This window comes from Eschrichtius robustus, chromosome 16, assembly GCF_028021215.1.
Source record: "Eschrichtius robustus isolate mEscRob2 chromosome 16, mEscRob2.pri, whole genome shotgun sequence".
Lineage (NCBI taxonomy): Eukaryota > Metazoa > Chordata > Mammalia > Artiodactyla > Eschrichtiidae > Eschrichtius > Eschrichtius robustus.
This window is the reverse complement of record NC_090839.1, coordinates 87,355,232-87,374,119: the sequence shown is the minus strand read 5'-3', so window position 1 is coordinate 87,374,119 and position 18,888 is coordinate 87,355,232. Positions and strand designations below refer to the sequence as shown.

The 18,888-nt window shown below is 48.1% G+C and overlaps 1 protein-coding gene across 7 annotated transcripts in view; it reads left to right on the top strand.

The window, feature by feature from the left end:
* TRRAP (transformation/transcription domain associated protein) overlaps positions 1–18,888 on the top strand; it is a 111,355-nt gene that overhangs the window by 90,090 nt on the left and 2,377 nt on the right. For 5 of the 7 annotated variants that reach the window (XM_068525247.1, XM_068525248.1, XM_068525244.1 and 2 more), the window contains 7 exons: positions 1,409–1,608; positions 2,406–2,667; positions 5,231–5,456; positions 6,301–6,518; positions 7,831–8,015; positions 18,050–18,253; positions 18,338–18,532. In XM_068525247.1, the coding sequence (XP_068381348.1) occupies positions 1,409–1,608; positions 2,406–2,667; positions 5,231–5,456; positions 6,301–6,518; positions 7,831–8,015; positions 18,050–18,253; positions 18,338–18,532 (1,490 nt within the window). The remainder of the gene's footprint in view (positions 1–1,408; positions 1,609–2,405; positions 2,668–5,230; positions 5,457–6,300; positions 6,519–7,830; positions 8,016–18,049; positions 18,254–18,337; positions 18,533–18,888) is intronic. The other 2 variants (XM_068525250.1, XM_068525249.1) reach the window with 1 other exon arrangement.

Here is an 18,888-nt window from a genome sequence, read left to right as displayed (position 1 = left end):
ATCTACGTGAGTGATTCGATCCCTAAGTAGAAAAAAATACATGAAATTTTTAGGTACAGGTAATTACAAAGCTGAACTTGCCCCATTAGTTATAAATGCATCCTGGTAAACAGTGTAAACGTCAGTTACGGTGTTATAAGGAATATCTTCAGCTGTCAGGGGAATCAGCATAGAAATCAATCTCACCAAACGTAAAAACGTACTCAAAATAGAGGTTTTTAATCTATATTGAATAGCTCTGGTGTGTAAAGAAGTAATTTAATGGCTTCAGTTACCCACTAAGCATGGTGCTTTGTAAACACCACGTTTACTTGCTTCACCACGTTTTTAATATGTAGACATTTATGCTGCGGGGCCAGAGTCCTTCTAGGAAGGTGACTCCACCCACTGGACGGTGGCAGCACCTCCTGGTCCTGCGCCGGGTGGGTGAGGACCGCACAGCGTGTTAGCTCCAACCTCCTGGGTACCTGGGTAGATTCGTGTTTTGGTCATTCGAAAGTTAAGATTTTTTTATTCTGAGAGAGATGAAGCTAAAAAAATGAGCAAAGGGGGTTCTACAACGTATTTCTTTTCTCTTTTTTAAAAAATATATTTATTTATTTATTTTTGGCTGCATTGGGACTTCGTTGCTGCGCGCGGGCCTTCTCTAGTTGGCGGCGAGCGGGGGCTACTCTTCTTTGCAGTGTGCAGTCTTCTCGTTGCGGTGCTTCTCTTGTTGCGGAGCACGGGCTCTAGGCGTGCAGGCTTCAGTAGTTGTGGCTCGCGGTCTCTCGAGCACAGGCTCAGTAGTTGTGGCGCACGGGCTCCGCGGCATGTGGGATCTTCCCGCGGCATGTGGGATCTTCCCGGACCAGGGCTCAAACGCGGGTCCTCTGCGTTGGCAGGTGGATTCTTAACCACTGCGCCACCAGGAGAGTCCCTACAACGTCTTTCTTACATAGCGAGTGACTGTATTTTTCGAAGATGTCAGTTTATACATGTGGTTTGGCTTACCTAGATGAAAACATGTAGGCTGACTTGTTAACCACTTCTAGATTCTCTGAGCTGTAATACAAGGAATGAATTTTGAAATGTTCTGCCAGACATTTAAAAAAATGTTCAAACTTCCACTGAAGTTAGAAAGTCCAGTGAAGCCTGCACACCCTCACCCAGACCCACCACTTACGTGCTGCCATACCTGCTTTCTCTCTCAACACATACGCCTTCTGGAACCACTGGAAGCCCAGTTGTAGGGGCCGCGCCCTCTCCTTAGAGCCAGGGCGCCTCCCACACAGCCCCCGGGAAGCGCCCCGGGATGTGTCCCACGCCGGCAGGAACCAGCGTTCCTTTGGCCGGTGGGTCCTTAGAGCGCCGACTCTCCCATCGGTCAGTTTGGCGCTGACATTGGCGTTGTGTGTGTTGCTCTCAGATTCTGGACAGCAGCAGCCAAGTTCAGTGGGTAACCAGTCCCATTCTGCATCAGATCCAGGGCCCATAAGAGCCACGGCCCCCATGTGGCGCTGCAGCCGAATCATGCACATGCAGCGGGAGCTGCACCCGACCCTGCTGTCTTCCCTGGAAGGCATCGTCGATCAGATGGTCTGGTTCCGGGAAAACTGGCACGAGGAGGTATGTGATGTGGTCTCGGGGGTGCTGGCATCCTGCGGAGGGGATGGATCATTTGGAATGCTTTCATGGCCGTGTTCTCTTGAGACTCCCTGCCTGGTTGTGTGTGTGTTTGTTGTTGGATTGAACGGTGGGACAGCAGATACTTAATGTCTGCACGCTAGTGCTGCCTTAATATTTTGGAAGTAGAAGACTTCAAAAGAAGATGAGATTGAGAAAGCCATTTCTGGCCTTAAAATGCGTATTTTGTTCACGTGTACGAGCTGAATCACTGAAATGCCACCACTGACCAGGGAGCCGCGGTGGTGTGGGCGGGGGTCACTCCCCGGCCACTCGTCTCCAGGAGCTGGGAGCTGGTTCTCAGGCCACAACCTTAGTGGCGGTGATAGAATAATCAGCCTTTGTTGCCCAGACATTTGTCTGGTTGGCCACGAGGCCTCTCGTTAGTACTGTGTTATTTTGTGTGTGTGTGCAGAGTACACTGAAGTGATCTGAAAATAGGTTTTTTTTCCTTGGTTGCTCAACAGAAAGGTATGTGTATGATGCAAAAAGTGGGGTCTTGGGTCTTTTTTTTTTTTTTTTTATGTTCAGGACAGTTGCTTCTCATTGTTAAGAACACAGCTCGTAGCATGAGTGTCCGGGCGGCCCCCCGGTTCCACACAGTCTGGTGCTGACGCCTGCTGTGCGCCAGGTGTCGGTGGTGGGGCCGGGTGGGCGGGGCAGGTGCTTTTTGGTTGGTGGGTGGGTTGCTTGAATGGAGAGCTCTGTTGTGCGAGCCGCCTCGGGTCTCTTTCCCCCAGGTTCTCAGGCAGCTCCAGCAGGGCCTGGCGAAGTGCTACTCTGTCGCATTTGAGAAAAGCGGAGCAGTGTCGGATGCCAAGATTACGCCCCATACTCTCAACTTCGTCAAGAAGCTGGTGAGCACGTTCGGGGTGGGCCTGGAGAACGTGTCCAATGTCTCGACCATGTTCTCCAGCGCGGCCTCCGAGTCCCTGGCCCGGCGCGCACAGGCCACCGCGCAGGACCCTGTCTTCCAGAAGCTGAAGGGCCAGTTCACGACCGGTGAGTCCTGATCCAAGGGAGCCTCCCACTCAGCGTTTTTCCTTGGTCTTAACATCGAAGTTAACCACATCCGTTCGTTTTCATGAGCACAGTACCGGGCGAGCTGGTTAGACTGTGTTTAAAATACAGACTGGATCACAAGGAAACTGACGTTCCCCGCCTGGGGCTGCATGTCCTTCCCTCCGGTGAAAGGTCGAGGTTTCGGGGCCAGAGCACCGGGCTCCCCGTCAGGTTAGACACAGGGTTTTAGGACAGACCTGCTTCTGCTCCCCCGTCCCTCCTTCTGCTTGGTTTTCATGGGAAAACGCAACAGGGTAAGGTGAGGCAGTAAGACCCAACGGTGCAGGGCCCGAGGTGACAGGTAAGGTTCAGACCTGTAGTGGATTCTGGTGGCAAGACGAAAAGGAGGTTGTGTTTCTCATCCTGTCCCCAGTTCAGGTTCACGCATTTCCCTAGACCCACAGGAGCCCCACCTCTTTCTGCATGATCTGAGGTGAGCGGTCCAGTCTCCCTCAGCCCAAATCCTCATCTGTCGTAGGGACCCTCGTCCCCCCAGTGTACACACAGGCACGGCTGCATCCCCTGGAGCTCGTGCTTGTGTGGTCTGTCACCCTCTGAAAAAGGAAGAGTCTGAGATGAAAGTTTGATGGAAGCCATCATATGTTACTTCAAAGAAGTGATATTTAGTGTATCTTTATCTTAAAACGTCCAGATCATTAAATCAAATGTGGTCTGAAATAGAGAATTAGAAGTGGAACAAATCAGCCGGATTCTGATGTGAAAAAAATGACAGACACTGAAACTTGAAAGAAGGACAGCTATGAGGCTCTGACCCACCACAACGTGTAGCGAGTTTCAGATACTTAAATCAAGAGCTGTCCAGCACCTCTCGTCACGTGCCCCCAGGGAGGACCGTCTCCGGGTTTAGCGCTGGGTTCTGGTCTAGAGAGTGGAGGAGAGTTGTTCCTCCATCTCCAGCAACATTGCATGCATTGGCTGCTAGCTCCAAGTCTGTAAGGAGGTAGAAGGAGGTTCAAAACAGTGCATTAAATTTATCCCAGAGGAGACTTATTTACAAGCAAAAACTTATACCCGAGTCTTGATAGCCACTTTATTTGTAATAGCTCCAAACCTGAAGTCCACCCAAATGCCCCTCTAAGGAGAATGGATACACAACGTGTGGTATTTCCATACTCATATAAAGCAAATAAAGAGGAGTTAACAGCAACTGAGATGAACCTCAAAGAAATTACGCTGACTGCAAAAAGCCAGTCTCAAAAGGGTTCCTGCTGCGTGCTGCTTAATTACGAAACACTTGTGAAATACCATAATAATCAAGCTGGAGACCAGAGTAGTGGTAGCCAGGCGTCAGGGATGCGGGGAGGAGGTGGCTGTGGCTCTTGAGAGGCATCGGGGCGTCTGTGGTGATGGACGGCGAGTATCTTGGTCACGGTGCTGGTTTGGCGCTCCCTACATGGCATCTCACAGAGACACACGTGCACGCGCGCACACTCACAGGACACGTATCTGAATCAGCCCTGGGGGTTATGCCAGTGCCTTGGTTTTGGAAAGGGGTGTGTGGCCCTCCCTGTACATTTCTCTGTACTCCTGTGAATCTATATTTATTTCAAAACAGAAGTTAACGAAAAGTAACAAACAAAAATCCATTACATGAATGTCAGGCCTGAGCTTGGTAACACCTTCCTGATCCAGAGCTGAGAAGGAGCAGCCCCTGTGTGCAGCTGCCTGCGTCCTGGCTGGGTGGCCTCTGCCGTAGCTCTGCGGGGGGAGCCTTGGGTGGAAACCTGCCTCCTCGTGTTGGTGCCATGGGGACCTCTCCAGCCACCTGCTCGTGTGAAGTCATGCTAGAGTTAAAGGGAAACCAGAGAAATGCTGTGAAAAAAAACCCCACACAATAAAAGTACATTGACTTTCAGGGGCTTCCCTGGCGGCACAGTGGTTAAGAATCCGCCTGCCAGTGCAGGGCACACGGGTTCGAGCCCTGGTCCGGGAAGATCCCACATGCCGTGGAGCAGCCAAGCCCGTGCGCCACGAGTACTGAGCCTGTGTGCCACAACTACTGAAGCCCGCGCGTCCGGAGCCCATGCTCCACAACGAGAAGCCGCCGCAGTGAGAAACCTGCGCACCGCGACGAAGAGTAGCCCCCGCTCGCCGCAACTAGAGAAAGCCTGTGTGCAGCGACGAAGACCCAACGCAGCCAAAAATAAATAAATAAATGTCATTTTTTTAAAAAAAAAAGTACATTGACTTTCATAAAACTGATGACCCTGTACGCAGTTGAGGTCACGCGTGGGCGTGATGATTAGAACTGCTGGAGTAGCCGCGTGCTGTGCTGAGGGCCCTAACGCGTGCTACCTTGTTTAACTTAATCCTTGTGGGTGCGTGCTGTTTATATCCGTCCTGTGACTCACAGTGCTTTGCTGCAGACTAGATGCGAGGTGTGTCTGTTTCCTACCTGGGAGGTGCTTGAGCTGCGGTTTTTGTAGTGAATTAGAAACAGCCCAGAGACTAAAAATGTTTCTAATCATATTTTATTTTGCAGATTTTGACTTCAGTGTTCCAGGTTCCATGAAGCTTCATAATCTTATTTCTAAACTGAAAAAGTGGATCAAAATTCTGGAGGCTAAAACCAAGCAACTTCCAAAATTCTTCCTCATAGAAGAAAAGTGCCGGTTTTTGAGCAATTTCTCAGCACAGACGGCTGAGGTAGAAATTCCTGGGGAATTTCTGATGCCAAAGCCGACACATTACTACATCAAGATCGCTCGGTGAGTGAGCCTGACCTGGCCCGGGATCACCAAAACCTTCCCCAGCAGACCCCCAGGCAGACCTGGCCAGCGGGTCACACTGTAATTCCCTCCCCTCTGCACTCCTTCCCCCGAAACAGGAGAGGACACAGCGTTGCTCTAGGATATGAGTACCTTTAAAGGGTCTGGTCTAACCACTGGCTTCAGTGTCTTGTTTGAGTCAAGCTTGTGTTTGCTCTCAAAAGAACCCTTTCTGAATCCCCGTGGAACTTGACGTAGTATAGTTTCGCAGTCTTCTGTAAACTCTTAAAGCACAGGATTCAAAAGAATCAGACAGTGGTCAAATTTACCAGGGCGAAGCAAGTTGCATCTCATTTAAAATGTAAAGTGAGCTGTGAAGGGGCGACCCTTAATGGTCAGGTGTTTCCTCTAAACCTGACCCGTCCTGGCCGCCCCCTCCCCCTCCTGCCGTCAGTGTGCTCGGGGCCCATGGCCCATGCTCGCTCCTCGGGCACCTGTTCCTCTGCCCCAGCGCCAGCCAGTGGGGCCTGCGCCCTCATGGCTACTGGACCCCTCTGGGCCGGTTAGCGCCCGTCTCTGGCTGCTGAGGCTGGGCCCTCGGCGCGCCTGTTTGAAACTTCCAGCTCCGCCTTCTCTTCCTCCTCTCGTTTTCCCTCCGATACTGTGGCACGCCCTGTACCTTGTCGCAGTGAGGTGGGGTGTAAGTGACAAACCACCGCTGTCGTACAGTCTGTTTTGCAGGACGGTTCTGACAGCCGCTTCTGTAGAGCTCATCTTCTCAAAGGAAAGGGTTGGAAGCTGGGGCTCGGGGCGTTGGCGTCTGATTGTCCGCTGCTCCCGGCAGGTTTATGCCCCGGGTGGAGATCGTGCAGAAGCACAACACGGCCGCCAGGAGGCTGTACATCCGCGGGCACAACGGGAAGATCTACCCGTACCTGGTCATGAACGACGCCTGCCTGACGGAGTCGCGGCGGGAGGAGCGCGTGCTGCAGCTGCTCCGCCTGCTCAACCCCTGCTTGGAAAAGAGGAAGGAAACCACCAAGAGGCACTTATTTTTCACAGGTACCGGCGCTGCCCAGGGCTCCACGGCGATGCCCGGCCCCCTGTGCCGTCTGTGTCAGCAGCTGCGCGTCTCTGAGCCCCGCCAGGCGGGGGCAGGCCGTAGGCTGAGCGCTGGTGCCCGCACGGGCCCGGCTCCTGGAGGGAGGGGACGCCTCCACCCCGGGGCCTGAGGCTCCTCCCCGCAGGACGGGCGCCCTAACGAGGACTCGTCTGGAGAAGGAGGCCCCGGGCCCGTGCACACGGCCCTCTTCGCTTCCCCAGGAACCTGCCCAGGCTCTGGCGACGCCTGGCTGAGCAGAGGGCTTGTTGGGCGTGTGCTCACGGCACGTGGCAGGTTTTAAGTGCAGTCTCGGATCTGCCCCGGGACGCAGCCTGCAGTGTGTGGGCACCGCCCGAGGTGCTGCCTGGGAGTCAAGGAGCCCCGGGCCGGCCACAGAAATCTCAGGCAGGCAGCAGCCAGCAACCTCGAGTGAGGTCTTCCCGGAACCGAGTTGTCGTGGGTGAATCGTGAGCCTGTAGTAAGGGGTGTGGAGGAGCTGCCTGTAATCCCACCCAGAGGAGGGGACTATTGTTACACTTCAGCATTAACCCCCAGTTTAGGAGCCCATTGCAACGCATATTATCTGGTCCTGTATGGAACTTTCTTCTGCTAGCCAAGCTGTGATCCAGCCTATTCTGACCTAAGATCTCTTGCCCTTAAGTTCAACATCCCCAAAATAAGAAGTATGTTAAAAAAAAAAAAAAAAACAGGTCCATAGAAGGCTGTGTGCATTTTCACACGTATGTAACGTGATCTACCGTGTTGGTCCCAGCTGTGCTAATTGGTTGTTCTTTGCTGCTTCCAAAGAAACAAGCTCCTGGTTAGCTCCAGATGGTGGTCCATGTACGTCCCCTGGAGTCCTGTAGGAATTTCTTCATGGGTTGAAGCCATGGCAACGGGCCAGTAGCCATGCTTTAACTGGCGTTAGACCGAATCAACTCTCGATTAGAAGTCAGAGGCGTCGTGTGCCCGCCGCCGCCCCGCAGGCCGGCAGACTTGGCTCAGAGCTGCGCCGCTCGGCTCCAGAGCACTTGGCGGCACGGCCTCCTTGCTCTTCTCGTGAGGTTGCCTAGTGAGGCCTTCCTGGTCGCCTGTGCCTTAAACGCAGGCCACGGGCGGCTCGGGCTCCGGCCCCGCTAGACGGAGCCTCAGGCCGTGGGCGGAGGCCACCGCGCCGTGTGACCGGGCTCTCCCAGCTTCGCCCGCACCTCTGCCCCAGCGCTGGCCTGTGGGCCCCGCTCTCATCTGCCCGTCTCTCCCCTCTCTCCTCAGTCCCGCGCGTGGTGGCCGTGTCCCCGCAGATGCGCCTGGTGGAGGACAACCCGTCCTCACTCTCCCTGGTGGAGATCTACAAGCAGCGCTGTGCCAAGAAGGGCATCGAGCACGACAACCCCATCTCCCGCTACTATGACCGCCTGGCCACCGTGCAGGCGCGCGGGACGCAGGCCAGCCACCAGGTGCGGGGGCGCCGGGGCCGGGCAGGGGTCCGGTCGGACGGGTGAGGTGGCCGTGGGCCTTGGTGAAGGGGCATTTGCTGCAGGCCATGTGTTGTTGTAACAGGGCAGAGAGGTACGTCTCAGCCTTGCAGAGCCTCGTGGTCCTTCACCTGCACTTGCAGGGAGGCCCAGAGAGCAGAGTTTAAAAGTAACTTCATGGCAGGTTCATTTGGCCAGCAAACCAGGTCTCGGTGATGGGAGGCTGTCTCCCCACGTAGTGTTCACGTTTGTCTGGTTTGCTGCGGGGCCTTAAGGTGCCACACAGTCCCTGTACCACGTGTACATTCTAAAATACAGAAAGTGGGGAATCCTGAAACACGTCGGGCCGGCTGTTTTTGTGGCCTAGGGTGGCAGCACGGGTGTCCCCCGCCGAGTCCTGGACGGCTCTCGGCTGCACCCGTCAGGTGGACGAAGGTCCCTCTCCACCTGCAGGTTCCTGCCCTTGGTGGATAGCAGGGCAGGGGTGGCCCCTGGATGAGAAGGTTTTATCCAGAATTGTCTGCGTCACCAAAAGGCAGCACTTTGGGCCGTTCTCCGGATGCCTCTGGCGTCTTTCCTGTGTTTCCCGAGAGGGCCTCACGGTTTCTAGGAGAGACACCCCAGAGCTGGTAGCTGTGACTTGCCTCTGTTCTCCCGGGGACTGGTCTACATTAATCTGGGTCCCAGAGGACTTGGTTTAGGAGAACGGAGCCCACAGGTGCTCGTTTCACCCACCGCGGCAGCGCTCAGGGCGCAGGGTCTGGTGTAAGCCTCCACCTTCTTGCCGGTAAAGCAGGTGGGATTCCTCTGTTCTAGTTGGCCTCTGTGGAGCGTGGGCAGTTTTGGGGTGTTTGTGGGAGATGAATGGATTGGATTCTTCAGGCTGCATGTACCTTTGACAGTGTGGAAGCCAGCAACTCCTATCTGCAAATGCATGGCTACGTCAGAACGCCCTGTCGCTTTGTAAAGATGGAGCTGATGACTGGTCCAGCGTAGAAACAGTGCTAGGGTCCTGCTGGGCCAGCTGGAGATGCTGACAAAACAAATAATCCCAGCTTGGTTCCCTCTTCTTAGTCTTTGTCCCCTAGTTTGTTTTGTTATTAACTCTGCTGCTTCATCCTTTGCAGTTTTTCAGTAACGCCTTTGGGTATTATAATTGGGATATTATTCACATGTCATTATTACATTTCCCCTTTAAGCTGTACGATTTAATGTTTTCAGTATTCACAGAGTTAGTCATCACCACTTTCTATCTTTAAAACGTCTCATCACCCGAAAAAAACTTCATACCTGTTACTAGTCATTCCCTATTCTTCTCTGTCCCCACCCCTGGTGACCACAGATCTTTCTGTCTCTGTGAATTTGCTTATTCTGGATGCATCATGTGATTGGAATCATACAACATGTGGTCTTCAGTGTCTGGCTTCTTTCACTGAGCATGTTCTCAAGGTTATCTGTTTTGTAGCATGTGTCAGTAGTTTGTTTCTTTTTATTGCTGATTATTCCCTTGTATAAATGTAACACATTTAATTTATCTGTTCATGAGTTGATAGACTTTGGCTTGTTTATACTGTTATGATTAATGCTGCTGTGAACATTTGTGTACATGTTTGTGTGTGGGCCTGTGTTTTCATTTCTCTTGGATATATACCTAGGAGTAGAATTGCTGGGTTATATGGTAACTCTTACGCTCAACATTCTGATGAACTGCCAAACTGTTTTCCAAAGTGACCGCAATACATGAGGGTTCTAATTTCTCCACATTCTTGCCAGTGCTTAGTATTGTCTGTCTTTTTGACTATAGCCATCCTAGTGGGTGTGAAGTGCTAGCTCATGTTGGTTGATAACCAGTGATGCTGAGTACTTTTTTCATTTGCTAATTGGCTGTTTGCATATTTTCTTTGGAGAAAAGTCTGTTCAGGTCCTTTGCTTGTTTTTAAATTGAGTGATTTGTCTTTTTATTGTTGATTCTAAGAATTCTTCATATGTTCTGAGTGTAAGTGACTTGATACAGGTGACTTCACCTTCTTGGCTGTGTATTGGCCATGTTGTCCTGCTTCTTTTCATGCCTCATAATTTTCTGTTGAAAACTGGATGTTTTGGATAATATAATGTGGCAACTCTAGAAATCACATCCTTCCCCCCAAGGCTCATTGTTGTTGCTGTTTGTTTGTTTTAGTGACTTTCCTGGGCTAATTCTCTCCAGGATGCCATTGAGGAATATCCAAAACCAAACTCATCAACTCTCCCTGGAGGACCTGACCACTCCTCACACAAGTGCAGCCACTGAGGTGTCTCCTCAGTTAGCCCAGCAGCCAGCCAGGGATTTACAGAGATTTTTCTTCTTTTTTCTTTTTTTGAATTTTTGAATTTTATTTATTTTTTTATACAGCAGGTTCTTATTAGTTATCCATTTTATACATATTAGTGTATACATGTCAATCCCAATCTCCCAATTCATCACACCACCACCCCCACCCCCGCCATTTTCCGCCCTTGGTGTCCATACGTTTGTTCTCTATATCTGTGTCTCAGTTTCTGCCCTGCAAACTGGTTCATCTGTACCATTTTTCTAGGTTCCACATATATGCATTAATATACGACACTTGTTTTTCTCTTTCTGACTTACTCCACTCTGTATGACAGTCTCTGGATTCATCCACGTCTCTGCAAATGACCCAATTTTGTTCCTTTTTATGGCTGAGTAATATTCCATTGTGTGTATGTAACCACGTCTTCTTTATCCATTCGTCTGTCGATGGGCATTTAGGTTGCTTCCATGACCTGGCTATTGTAAAGAGTGCTGCAGTGAACATTGGGGTGCGTGTGTCTTTTTGAATTATGGTTTTCTCTGGGTATATGCCCAGTAGTGGGATTGCTGGGTCATATGGTAATTCTATTTTTAGTTTTTTAAGGAACCTCCATACTTTTCTCCATAGTGGCTGTATCAATTTCCATTCCCACCAACAGTGCAAGAGGGTTCCCTTTTCTCCACACCCTCTCCAGCATTTGTTGTTTGTAGATTTTTCTGATGATGCCCATTCTAACTGGCGTGAGGTGATAACTCATTGTAGTTTTGATTTGCATTTCTCTCATAATTAGTGATGTTGAGCAGCTTTTCATGTGCTTCTTGGCCATCTGTATGTCTTCTTTGGAGAAATGTCTATTTTAGGTCTTCTGCCCATTTTTGGATTGGGTTGTTTGTTTTTTTTAATATTGAGTTGCATGAGCTGTTTATATATTTTGGAGATTAATCCTTTGTCCATTGATTTGTTTGCAAATATTTTCTCCCATTCTGAGGGTTGTCTTTTCGTCTTCTTTGTGGTTTCCTTTGCTGTGCAAAAGCTTTGAAGTTTCATTAGGTCCCATTTGTTTATTTTTGGTTTTATTTCCATTACTCTAGGAGGTGGATCAAAAAAGATCTTGCCGTGACTTACGTCAAAGAATGTTCTCCCTATGTTTTCCTCAAAGAGTTTTATAGTGTCCAGCCTTACATTTAGGTCTGTAATCCATTCTGAGTTTATTTTTGTGTATGGTGTTAGGGAGTGTTCTAATTTCATTCTTTTACATGTAGCTGTCCAATTTTCCCAGCACCACTTATTGAAGAGGCTGTCTTTTCTCCATTGTATATCGTTGACTCCTTTGTCATAGATTAGTTGACCATAGGTGCGTGGGTTTATCTCTGGGCTTTCTATCTTGTTCCATTGATCTGTATTTCTGTTTTTGTGCCCGTTCCATATTGTCTTGATTGCTGTAGCTTCGTAGTATAGTCTGAAGTCAGGGAGTCTTGATTTCCTCCAGCTCTGCTTTCTTCCCCTCAAGACTGCTTTGGCTCTTCGGGATCTTTTGTGTCTCCGTACAAATTTTAAGATTTTTTTGTTCTAGTTCCGTAAAAAATGCCGTTGGTAATTTGATAGGGATTGCGTTGAATCTGTAGATTGCTTCGGGTAGTATAGTCATTTTCACAGCATTGATTCTTCCAATCCAAGAACATGGTATATTTCTCCATCTGTTGGTATCATCTTTAATTTCTTTCATCAGTGTCTTATAGTTTTCTGCATACAGGTCTTTTGTCTCCCTAGGTAGGTTTATTCCTGGGTATTTTAGCAATGGTAAATGGGAGTGTTTCCTTAATTTCTCTTTCAGATTTTTCATCATTAGTGTATAGGAATGCAAGAGATTTCTGTGCGTTAATTTTGTATCCTGCAGCTTTACCAGATTCATTGATTAGCTCTAGTAGTTTTCCGGTGGCATCTTTAGGATTCTCTATGTATAGTATCATGTCATCTGCAAACGGTGACAGTTTTACTTCTACTTTTCCAATTTGTATTCCTTTTATTTCTTTTTCTTCTCTGATTGCCATGGCTAGGACTTCCAAAACTATGTTGAATGATAGTGGTGAGAGTGGACATCCTTGTCTTGTTCCTGATCTTAGAGGAAATGCTTTCAGTTATTACACCATTGAGAATGATGTTTGCTCTGGGTTTCTCATATATGGCCTTTATTATGTTGAGGTAGGTTCCCTCTATGCCCACTTTCTAGAGAGTTTTTATCATAAATGGGTGTTGAATTCTGTCAAAAACTTTTTTCTGCATGTATTGAGATGATCATGTGGTTTTTATTCTTCAATTTGTTAATGTGGTGTATCACATTGATTGATTTGCGTATATTGAAGAATCCTTGCCTCCCTGGGGTAAATCCCACTTGATCGTGGTGTTATGATCCTTTTAATGTGTTGTTGGATTCTGTTTGCTAGTATTTTGTTGAGGATTTTTGCATCTATATTCATCAGTGATATTGGTCTGCAATTTTCTTTTTTTGTAGTATCTTTGTCTGGTTTTGGTATGAGGGCGATGGTGGCCTCATAGAATGAGTTTGGGAGTGTTCCTTCCTCCGTAATTTTTTGGAAGAGTTTGAGAAGGATGGCTGTTAGCTCTTCTCTAAATGTTTGATAGAATTCACCTGTGAAGCCATCTGGTCCTGGACTTCTGTCTGTTGGAAGATTTTTAATCACAGTTTCAATTTCACTACTTGTGATTGGTCTGTTCCTATTTTCTATTTCTTCCTGGTTCTGTCTTGGAAGGTTATACCTTTCTAAGAAGTTGTCCATTTCTTCCAGGTTGTCCATTTTATTGGCATAGAGTTGCTTGTAGTAGTCTCTTAGGATGCTTTGTATTTCTGTGGTGCCTGTTGTAACGTCTCCTTTTTCATTTCTAATTTTATTGATTTGAGTCCTCTCCCTCTTTTTCTTGATTTGTTTGGCTAATGGTTTATCAATTTTGTTTATCTTCTCAAAGAACCAGCTTTTAGTTGTATCGATCTTTGCTATTGTTTTCTTTGTTTCTATTTCATTTATTTCTGCTCTGATCTTTTATGATTTCTTTCCTTCTGCTAACTTTGGGTTTTGTTTGTTCTTCTTTCTCTAGTTCCTTCAGGTGTAAGGTTAGATTGTTTATTTGAGATTTTTCTTGTTTCTTGAGGTAGGCTTGTATAGCTATAAATTTCCCTCTTAGAGCTGCCTTTGCTGCATCCCGTAGGTTTTGGATCATCGTGTTTTCATTGTCATTTGTCTCTAGGTATTTTTTTATTTCCTCTTTGATTTCTTCAGTGATCTCTTGGTTATTTAGTAACGTATTGTTTAGCCTCCATGTGTTTGTGTTTTTTACGTCTTTTTCCTTGTAATTCATTTCTAATCTCACATAGCATTGTGGTCAGAAAAGATGCTTGATATGATTTCAGTTTTCTTAAATTTACTGAGGCTTGATTTGTGACCCAAGATGTGATCTATCCTGGAGAATGTTCCATGTGCACTTGAGAAGAACGTGTAATCTGTTTTTGGATGGAATGTTCTATAAATATCAGTTAAATCTGTCTGGTCTATTGTGTCATTTGAAGCTTGTGTTTCCTTATTAATTTTCTGTTTGGATGATCTGTCCATTGGTGTAAGTGAGGTGTTAAAGTCCCCCACTATTATTGGGTTGCTGTCGATTTCCTCTTTTATAGCTGTTAGCAGTTGCCTTGTGTATTGAGGTGCTCCTATGTTGGGTGCATATATATTTATAATTGTTATATCTTCTTCTTGGATTGATCCCTTGATCATTATGTAGTGTCCTTCCTTGTCTCTTGTAACATTCTTTATTTTAAAGTCTATTTTATCTGATATGAGTATTGCTACTCCAGCTTTCTTTTGATTTCCATTTGCCTGGAATATCTTTTTCCATCCCCTCACTTTCAGTCTGTATGTGTGCCTAGGTCTGAAGTGGGTCTCTTGTAGACAGCATATATGTGGGTCTTGTTTTTGTATCCTTTCAGCAAGCCTGTGTCTTTTGGTTGGAGCATTTAATCCATTCACGTTTAAGGTAATGATCGATATGTATGTTCCTATGACCATTTTCTTAATTGCTTTGGGTTTGTTTTTGTAGGTCCTTTTCTTCTCTTGTGTTTCCCACTTAGAGAAGTTCCTTTAGCGTTTGTTGTAGAGCTGGTTTGGTGGTGCTGACTTCTCTTAGTTAGCTTTTGCTTGTCTGTAAAGCTTTTGATGTCTCCGTCGAATCTGGATGAGATCCTTGCTGGGTAGAGTAATCTTCGTTGTAGGTTCTTCCCTTTCATCACTTTAAATATGTCTTGCCACTCCCTTCTGGCTTGTAGAGTTTCTGCTGAGAAATCAGCTGTTAACCTTGTGGGAGTTCCCTTGTATGTTATTTGTCGTTTTTCCCTTGCTGCTTTCAATAATTTTTCATTGTCTTTAATTTTTGCCAATTTGATTACTATGTGTCTTGGCGTGTTTCTCCTTGAGCTTATCCTGTATGGGACTCGCTGCGCTTCCTGGACTTGGGCGGCTATTTCCTTTCCCATGTTAGGGAAGTTTTCGACTAATCTCTTCAAATATTTTCTTGGGTCCTTTCTCTCTCTCTTCTCCTTCTGGGACCCCTGTAATGCGAATATTGTTGCGTTTAATGTTGTCCCAGAGGTCTCTTAGGCTGTCTTCGTTTCTTTTCATTCTTTTTTCTTTATTCTGTTCCACAGCAGTGAATTCCACCATTCTGTCTTCCAGGTCACTTATCCGTTCTTCTGCCTCAGTTATTCTGCTATTGATTCCTTCTAGTGTAGTTTTCATTTCAGTTATTGTATGGGTCATCTCTGTTTGTTTGTTCTTTAATTCTTCTAGGCCTTTGTTAAACATTTCTAGCATCTTCTCGATCTTTGCCTCCATTCTTTTTCCGAGGTCCTGGATCATCTTCACCATCATTATTCTGAATTCTTTCTCTGGAAGGTTGCCTATCTCCACTTCCTTTAGTTGTTTTTCTGGCGTTTTATCTTGTTTCTTCATCTGGTACGTAACCCTCCGCCTTTTCATCTTGTCTGTCTTTCTGTGAATGTGTTTTTTGTTCCACAGGCTGCAGGATTGTAGTTCTTCTTGCTTCTGCTGTCTGACCTCTGGTGGATGAGGCTATCTAAGAGCCTTGTGCAAGTTTCCTGATGGGAGGGACTGGTGGTGGGTAGAGCTGGCTGTTGCTCTGGTGGGCTGAGCTCAGTAAAACTTCAATCTGCTTGTTTGCTGATGGGTGGGGCTGTGTTCCCTCCCTGTTGGTTGTTTGGCCTGAGGTGACCCAGTACTGGAGCCTACCCAGGCTCTTTCGTGGGGCTAATGGCGGACTCTGGGAGGGCTCACGCCAAGGAGTACTTCCCAGAACTTCTGCTGCCAGTGTCCTTGTCCTCACGGTGAGACACAGTCACCCCCCGCCTCTGCAGGAGACCCTCCAACACTAGCAGGTAGGTCTGGTTCAGTCTCCTATGGGGTCACTGCTCCTTCCCCTGGGTCCGGATGCGCACACTGCTTTGTGTGTGCCCTTCAAGAGTGGAGTCTCTGTTTCCCCCAGACATGTCGAAGTCCTGCAGTCAAACCCTGCTAGCCTTCAAAGTCTGATTCTCTAGGAATTCCTCCTCCCGTTGCCAGACGCCCAGGTTGGGAAGCCTGACGTGGGGCTCAGAACCTTCACTCCAGTGGGTGGACTTCTGTGGTATAAGTGTTCTCCTGTCTGTGAGTCACCCACCCGGCAGTTATGGGATTTGATTTTATTGTGATTGTACCCCCCCCTACCGCCTCATTGTGGCTTCTCCTTTTCCTTTGGATGTGGGGTATCTTTTCTGGTGAGTTCCGGTCTCTCCCTGTTGATGATTGTTCAGCAGTTAGTTGTGATTCCGGTGCTCTTGCAAGAGGGAGTGAGAGCACGTCCTTCTACTCTGCCATCTTGAACCAATCACATACAGAGATTTTCTTAAGTGCCTTGAATCAATAAGTTTTCCGCCTTTTTTGAGGGCCCCTGTGTGTGTGTGTCTGTGTGTGTGTATGGGGGGTAGCTCACAACTCTGCCGTAGCCTTCACCGCCTGCTTGTGCAGAATCTCGCCGTCAACCAGAAGCGAGAGCGTGGGCCTTCTGAGGTTTCTCATTGAGCATGAGCCTGGCCTTCAGGGTTCCCAGGAATGTGGTGGAGCTTTTCAAAGCCCCCACGTCGTCTCACTCCCCAGCTTGTCCCTGGTCTGGCCGCCCTCTTGTGTGCTCTTGAGTTCAAACAGACAAGCCCAGTAAATGGGGTTTTTTTTTCCAGAAGCTGCTGACAGGTCACCAGTGACCGTCCTCTGGGGATCAGGCCTTTCTGGGGTCACCACACCGATTCTGCCCACTCCAGTGGCTGTTAGCCTGCTTGTTTTTACAGCTGCCGAGGATGCAAGGCTGTTGGTTTTCAGGGCCTCTTGTGGAGCTGGGGAGGAAGGGATGGGAATAGGACAGTCAAACTGCCACGAAGCTCACTCTTCTCACCAAGATTTCAGCCTTCTTTTTCTTGAATAAAACTTGCTCAGATTGTGGCCAGCCTTTAATTTCCAGAGTTCTGGAGAAGTTTGTTTTGATGGTTTCTGCCAGTGTTCTCACCGCGTTTACGGAGCAGTAGATTTTGGAGGTCCTCACTCGGCTATCTCAGAAGGGCTTCTTTCCACTCTGCTGACGAAATGAACAGAAACAGTGCGTGATGGAAGTCTGCCTGGTTCTTGGTTGCTCACGGCCTGCATTACTAGTGGTTATTCAGAGCACATGGGTGTGCCTTAGCCCAGAAGAGACTGTATACCTTTGCCAGTCGGTCTAACGGGAGCCAAATTAACTCATCGAACTCTTTTTTGAGACCATCTCTAAATATGTGATGTTTGAAACAGTATTGTGAGTCTTCCAGTGCAGAATTCAGTTTAAAGTGTTGTGTAACATCTAATCTCATTTTTAAGACTAGCTCCTTCAGGGCTTCCCTGGTGGCGCAGTGGTTGAGAGTCCGCCTGCCAATGCAGGAGACATGGGTTCGAGCCCTGGTCTGGGAAGACCCCACATGCCGCAGAGCAGCTAGGCCCGTGAGCCACAACTACTGAGCCTGCGCTCTAGAGCCCGTGCTCCACAACAAGAGGCCGCGATAGTGAGAGGCCCGCGCACCGCGATGAAGAGTGGCCCCCCGCTCGCCGCAACTAGAGAAAGCCCTAGCACAGAAACAGAGACCCAACACAGCCAAAAATAAATATAAAAAAAAATAAAAGTAAAGGAATTCCTTAAAAAAAAAAGACTAGCTCCTTCAGTTTATAAAACTTTTGTCTTTAGTAGTCTTGGTTACGAAGTATCCAACTGTTCTTTTGATCTTCTGTTCATCGGCCTGGTATATTCTGTAGCTGGTGAGTTGTAGTGTTCAACTAATTACCTAAATTCTTGGTGAAACAGATCATTACACATCATGCAGCTGAGGCTTGTATTCACAGAGCTCCATTGTTGCTTCAGGCATAAGACATGGAACCTTGGAGGGAAATTGACCAATTTTGTGCATCCTCGTGATTAGTCAAATGACACTGCATATGTATTTGTCAGCAAAGTTCACTCAAGTGGTGCTGAGCAAGAAAGAAATTACAATATGAGAGTTTTCTTTTCGAAGGAGAAAAATAAGTGAATTAGTTGGAAGAGTCATGGAGTGATGTGTCATTTCAGGTCCTTCGAGACATCCTCAAGGAAGTTCAGAGCAACATGGTGCCACGCAGCATGCTTAAGGAGTGGGCCCTGCACACCTTCCCCAACGCCACCGACTACTGGACCTTCCGGAAGATGTTCACCATCCAGCTTGCGCTCATCGGCTTTGCGGAGTTCGTCTTGCATCTCAATAGACTCAACCCCGAGATGCTGCAGATCGCTCAGGTAACCTGATGTGAGCAGCCAGCCCTCCTGTAGAATCCGCCTCCTACTGTTTAAGTTTCTAAAGCGTCTCCTTCTGAACTTCAGGACACTGGCAAACTGAACGTGGCCTACTTCCGATTTGATATAAACGATGCAACCGGGGACTTAGATGCCAACCGTCCTGTCCCTTTTCGCCTCACACCCAACATTTCTGAGTTTCTGACCACCATCGGTGTCTCTGGCCCGCTGACCGCGTCCATGATCGCCGTCGCCCGGTGCTTCGCCCAGCCCAACTTCAAGGTAGGTAAGGGGTCGTCTTGTGAGGAGCACAGACTGGGTAACTCTGCACGTGGTGGGCTCGCAGGAGCCCCTGATCTGCGGACAAGGCAGGAGGAGAGGGACTCGCAGTGCATTCGCTGGGGAAAAGGGGTTTAAAATTGTTCTCGGTCCAGGAGTGTTTAGGATGCTGAACCCGGTTTACAAAGAGCAATCTAGGAGCCTCTATTGGATAATTTCCCCAGCTGCTATCTCTGTGTGTTGGTTTTGTTTACTCCATTTTATAGCCACCTTCAGTTTCTCATTTTGCAAACCTTTCTGCTGAAGAGGGCAGGTGTGTCCGTGTTGGACGGCGCCTGTCTTACTGGGGCTACGGTGAC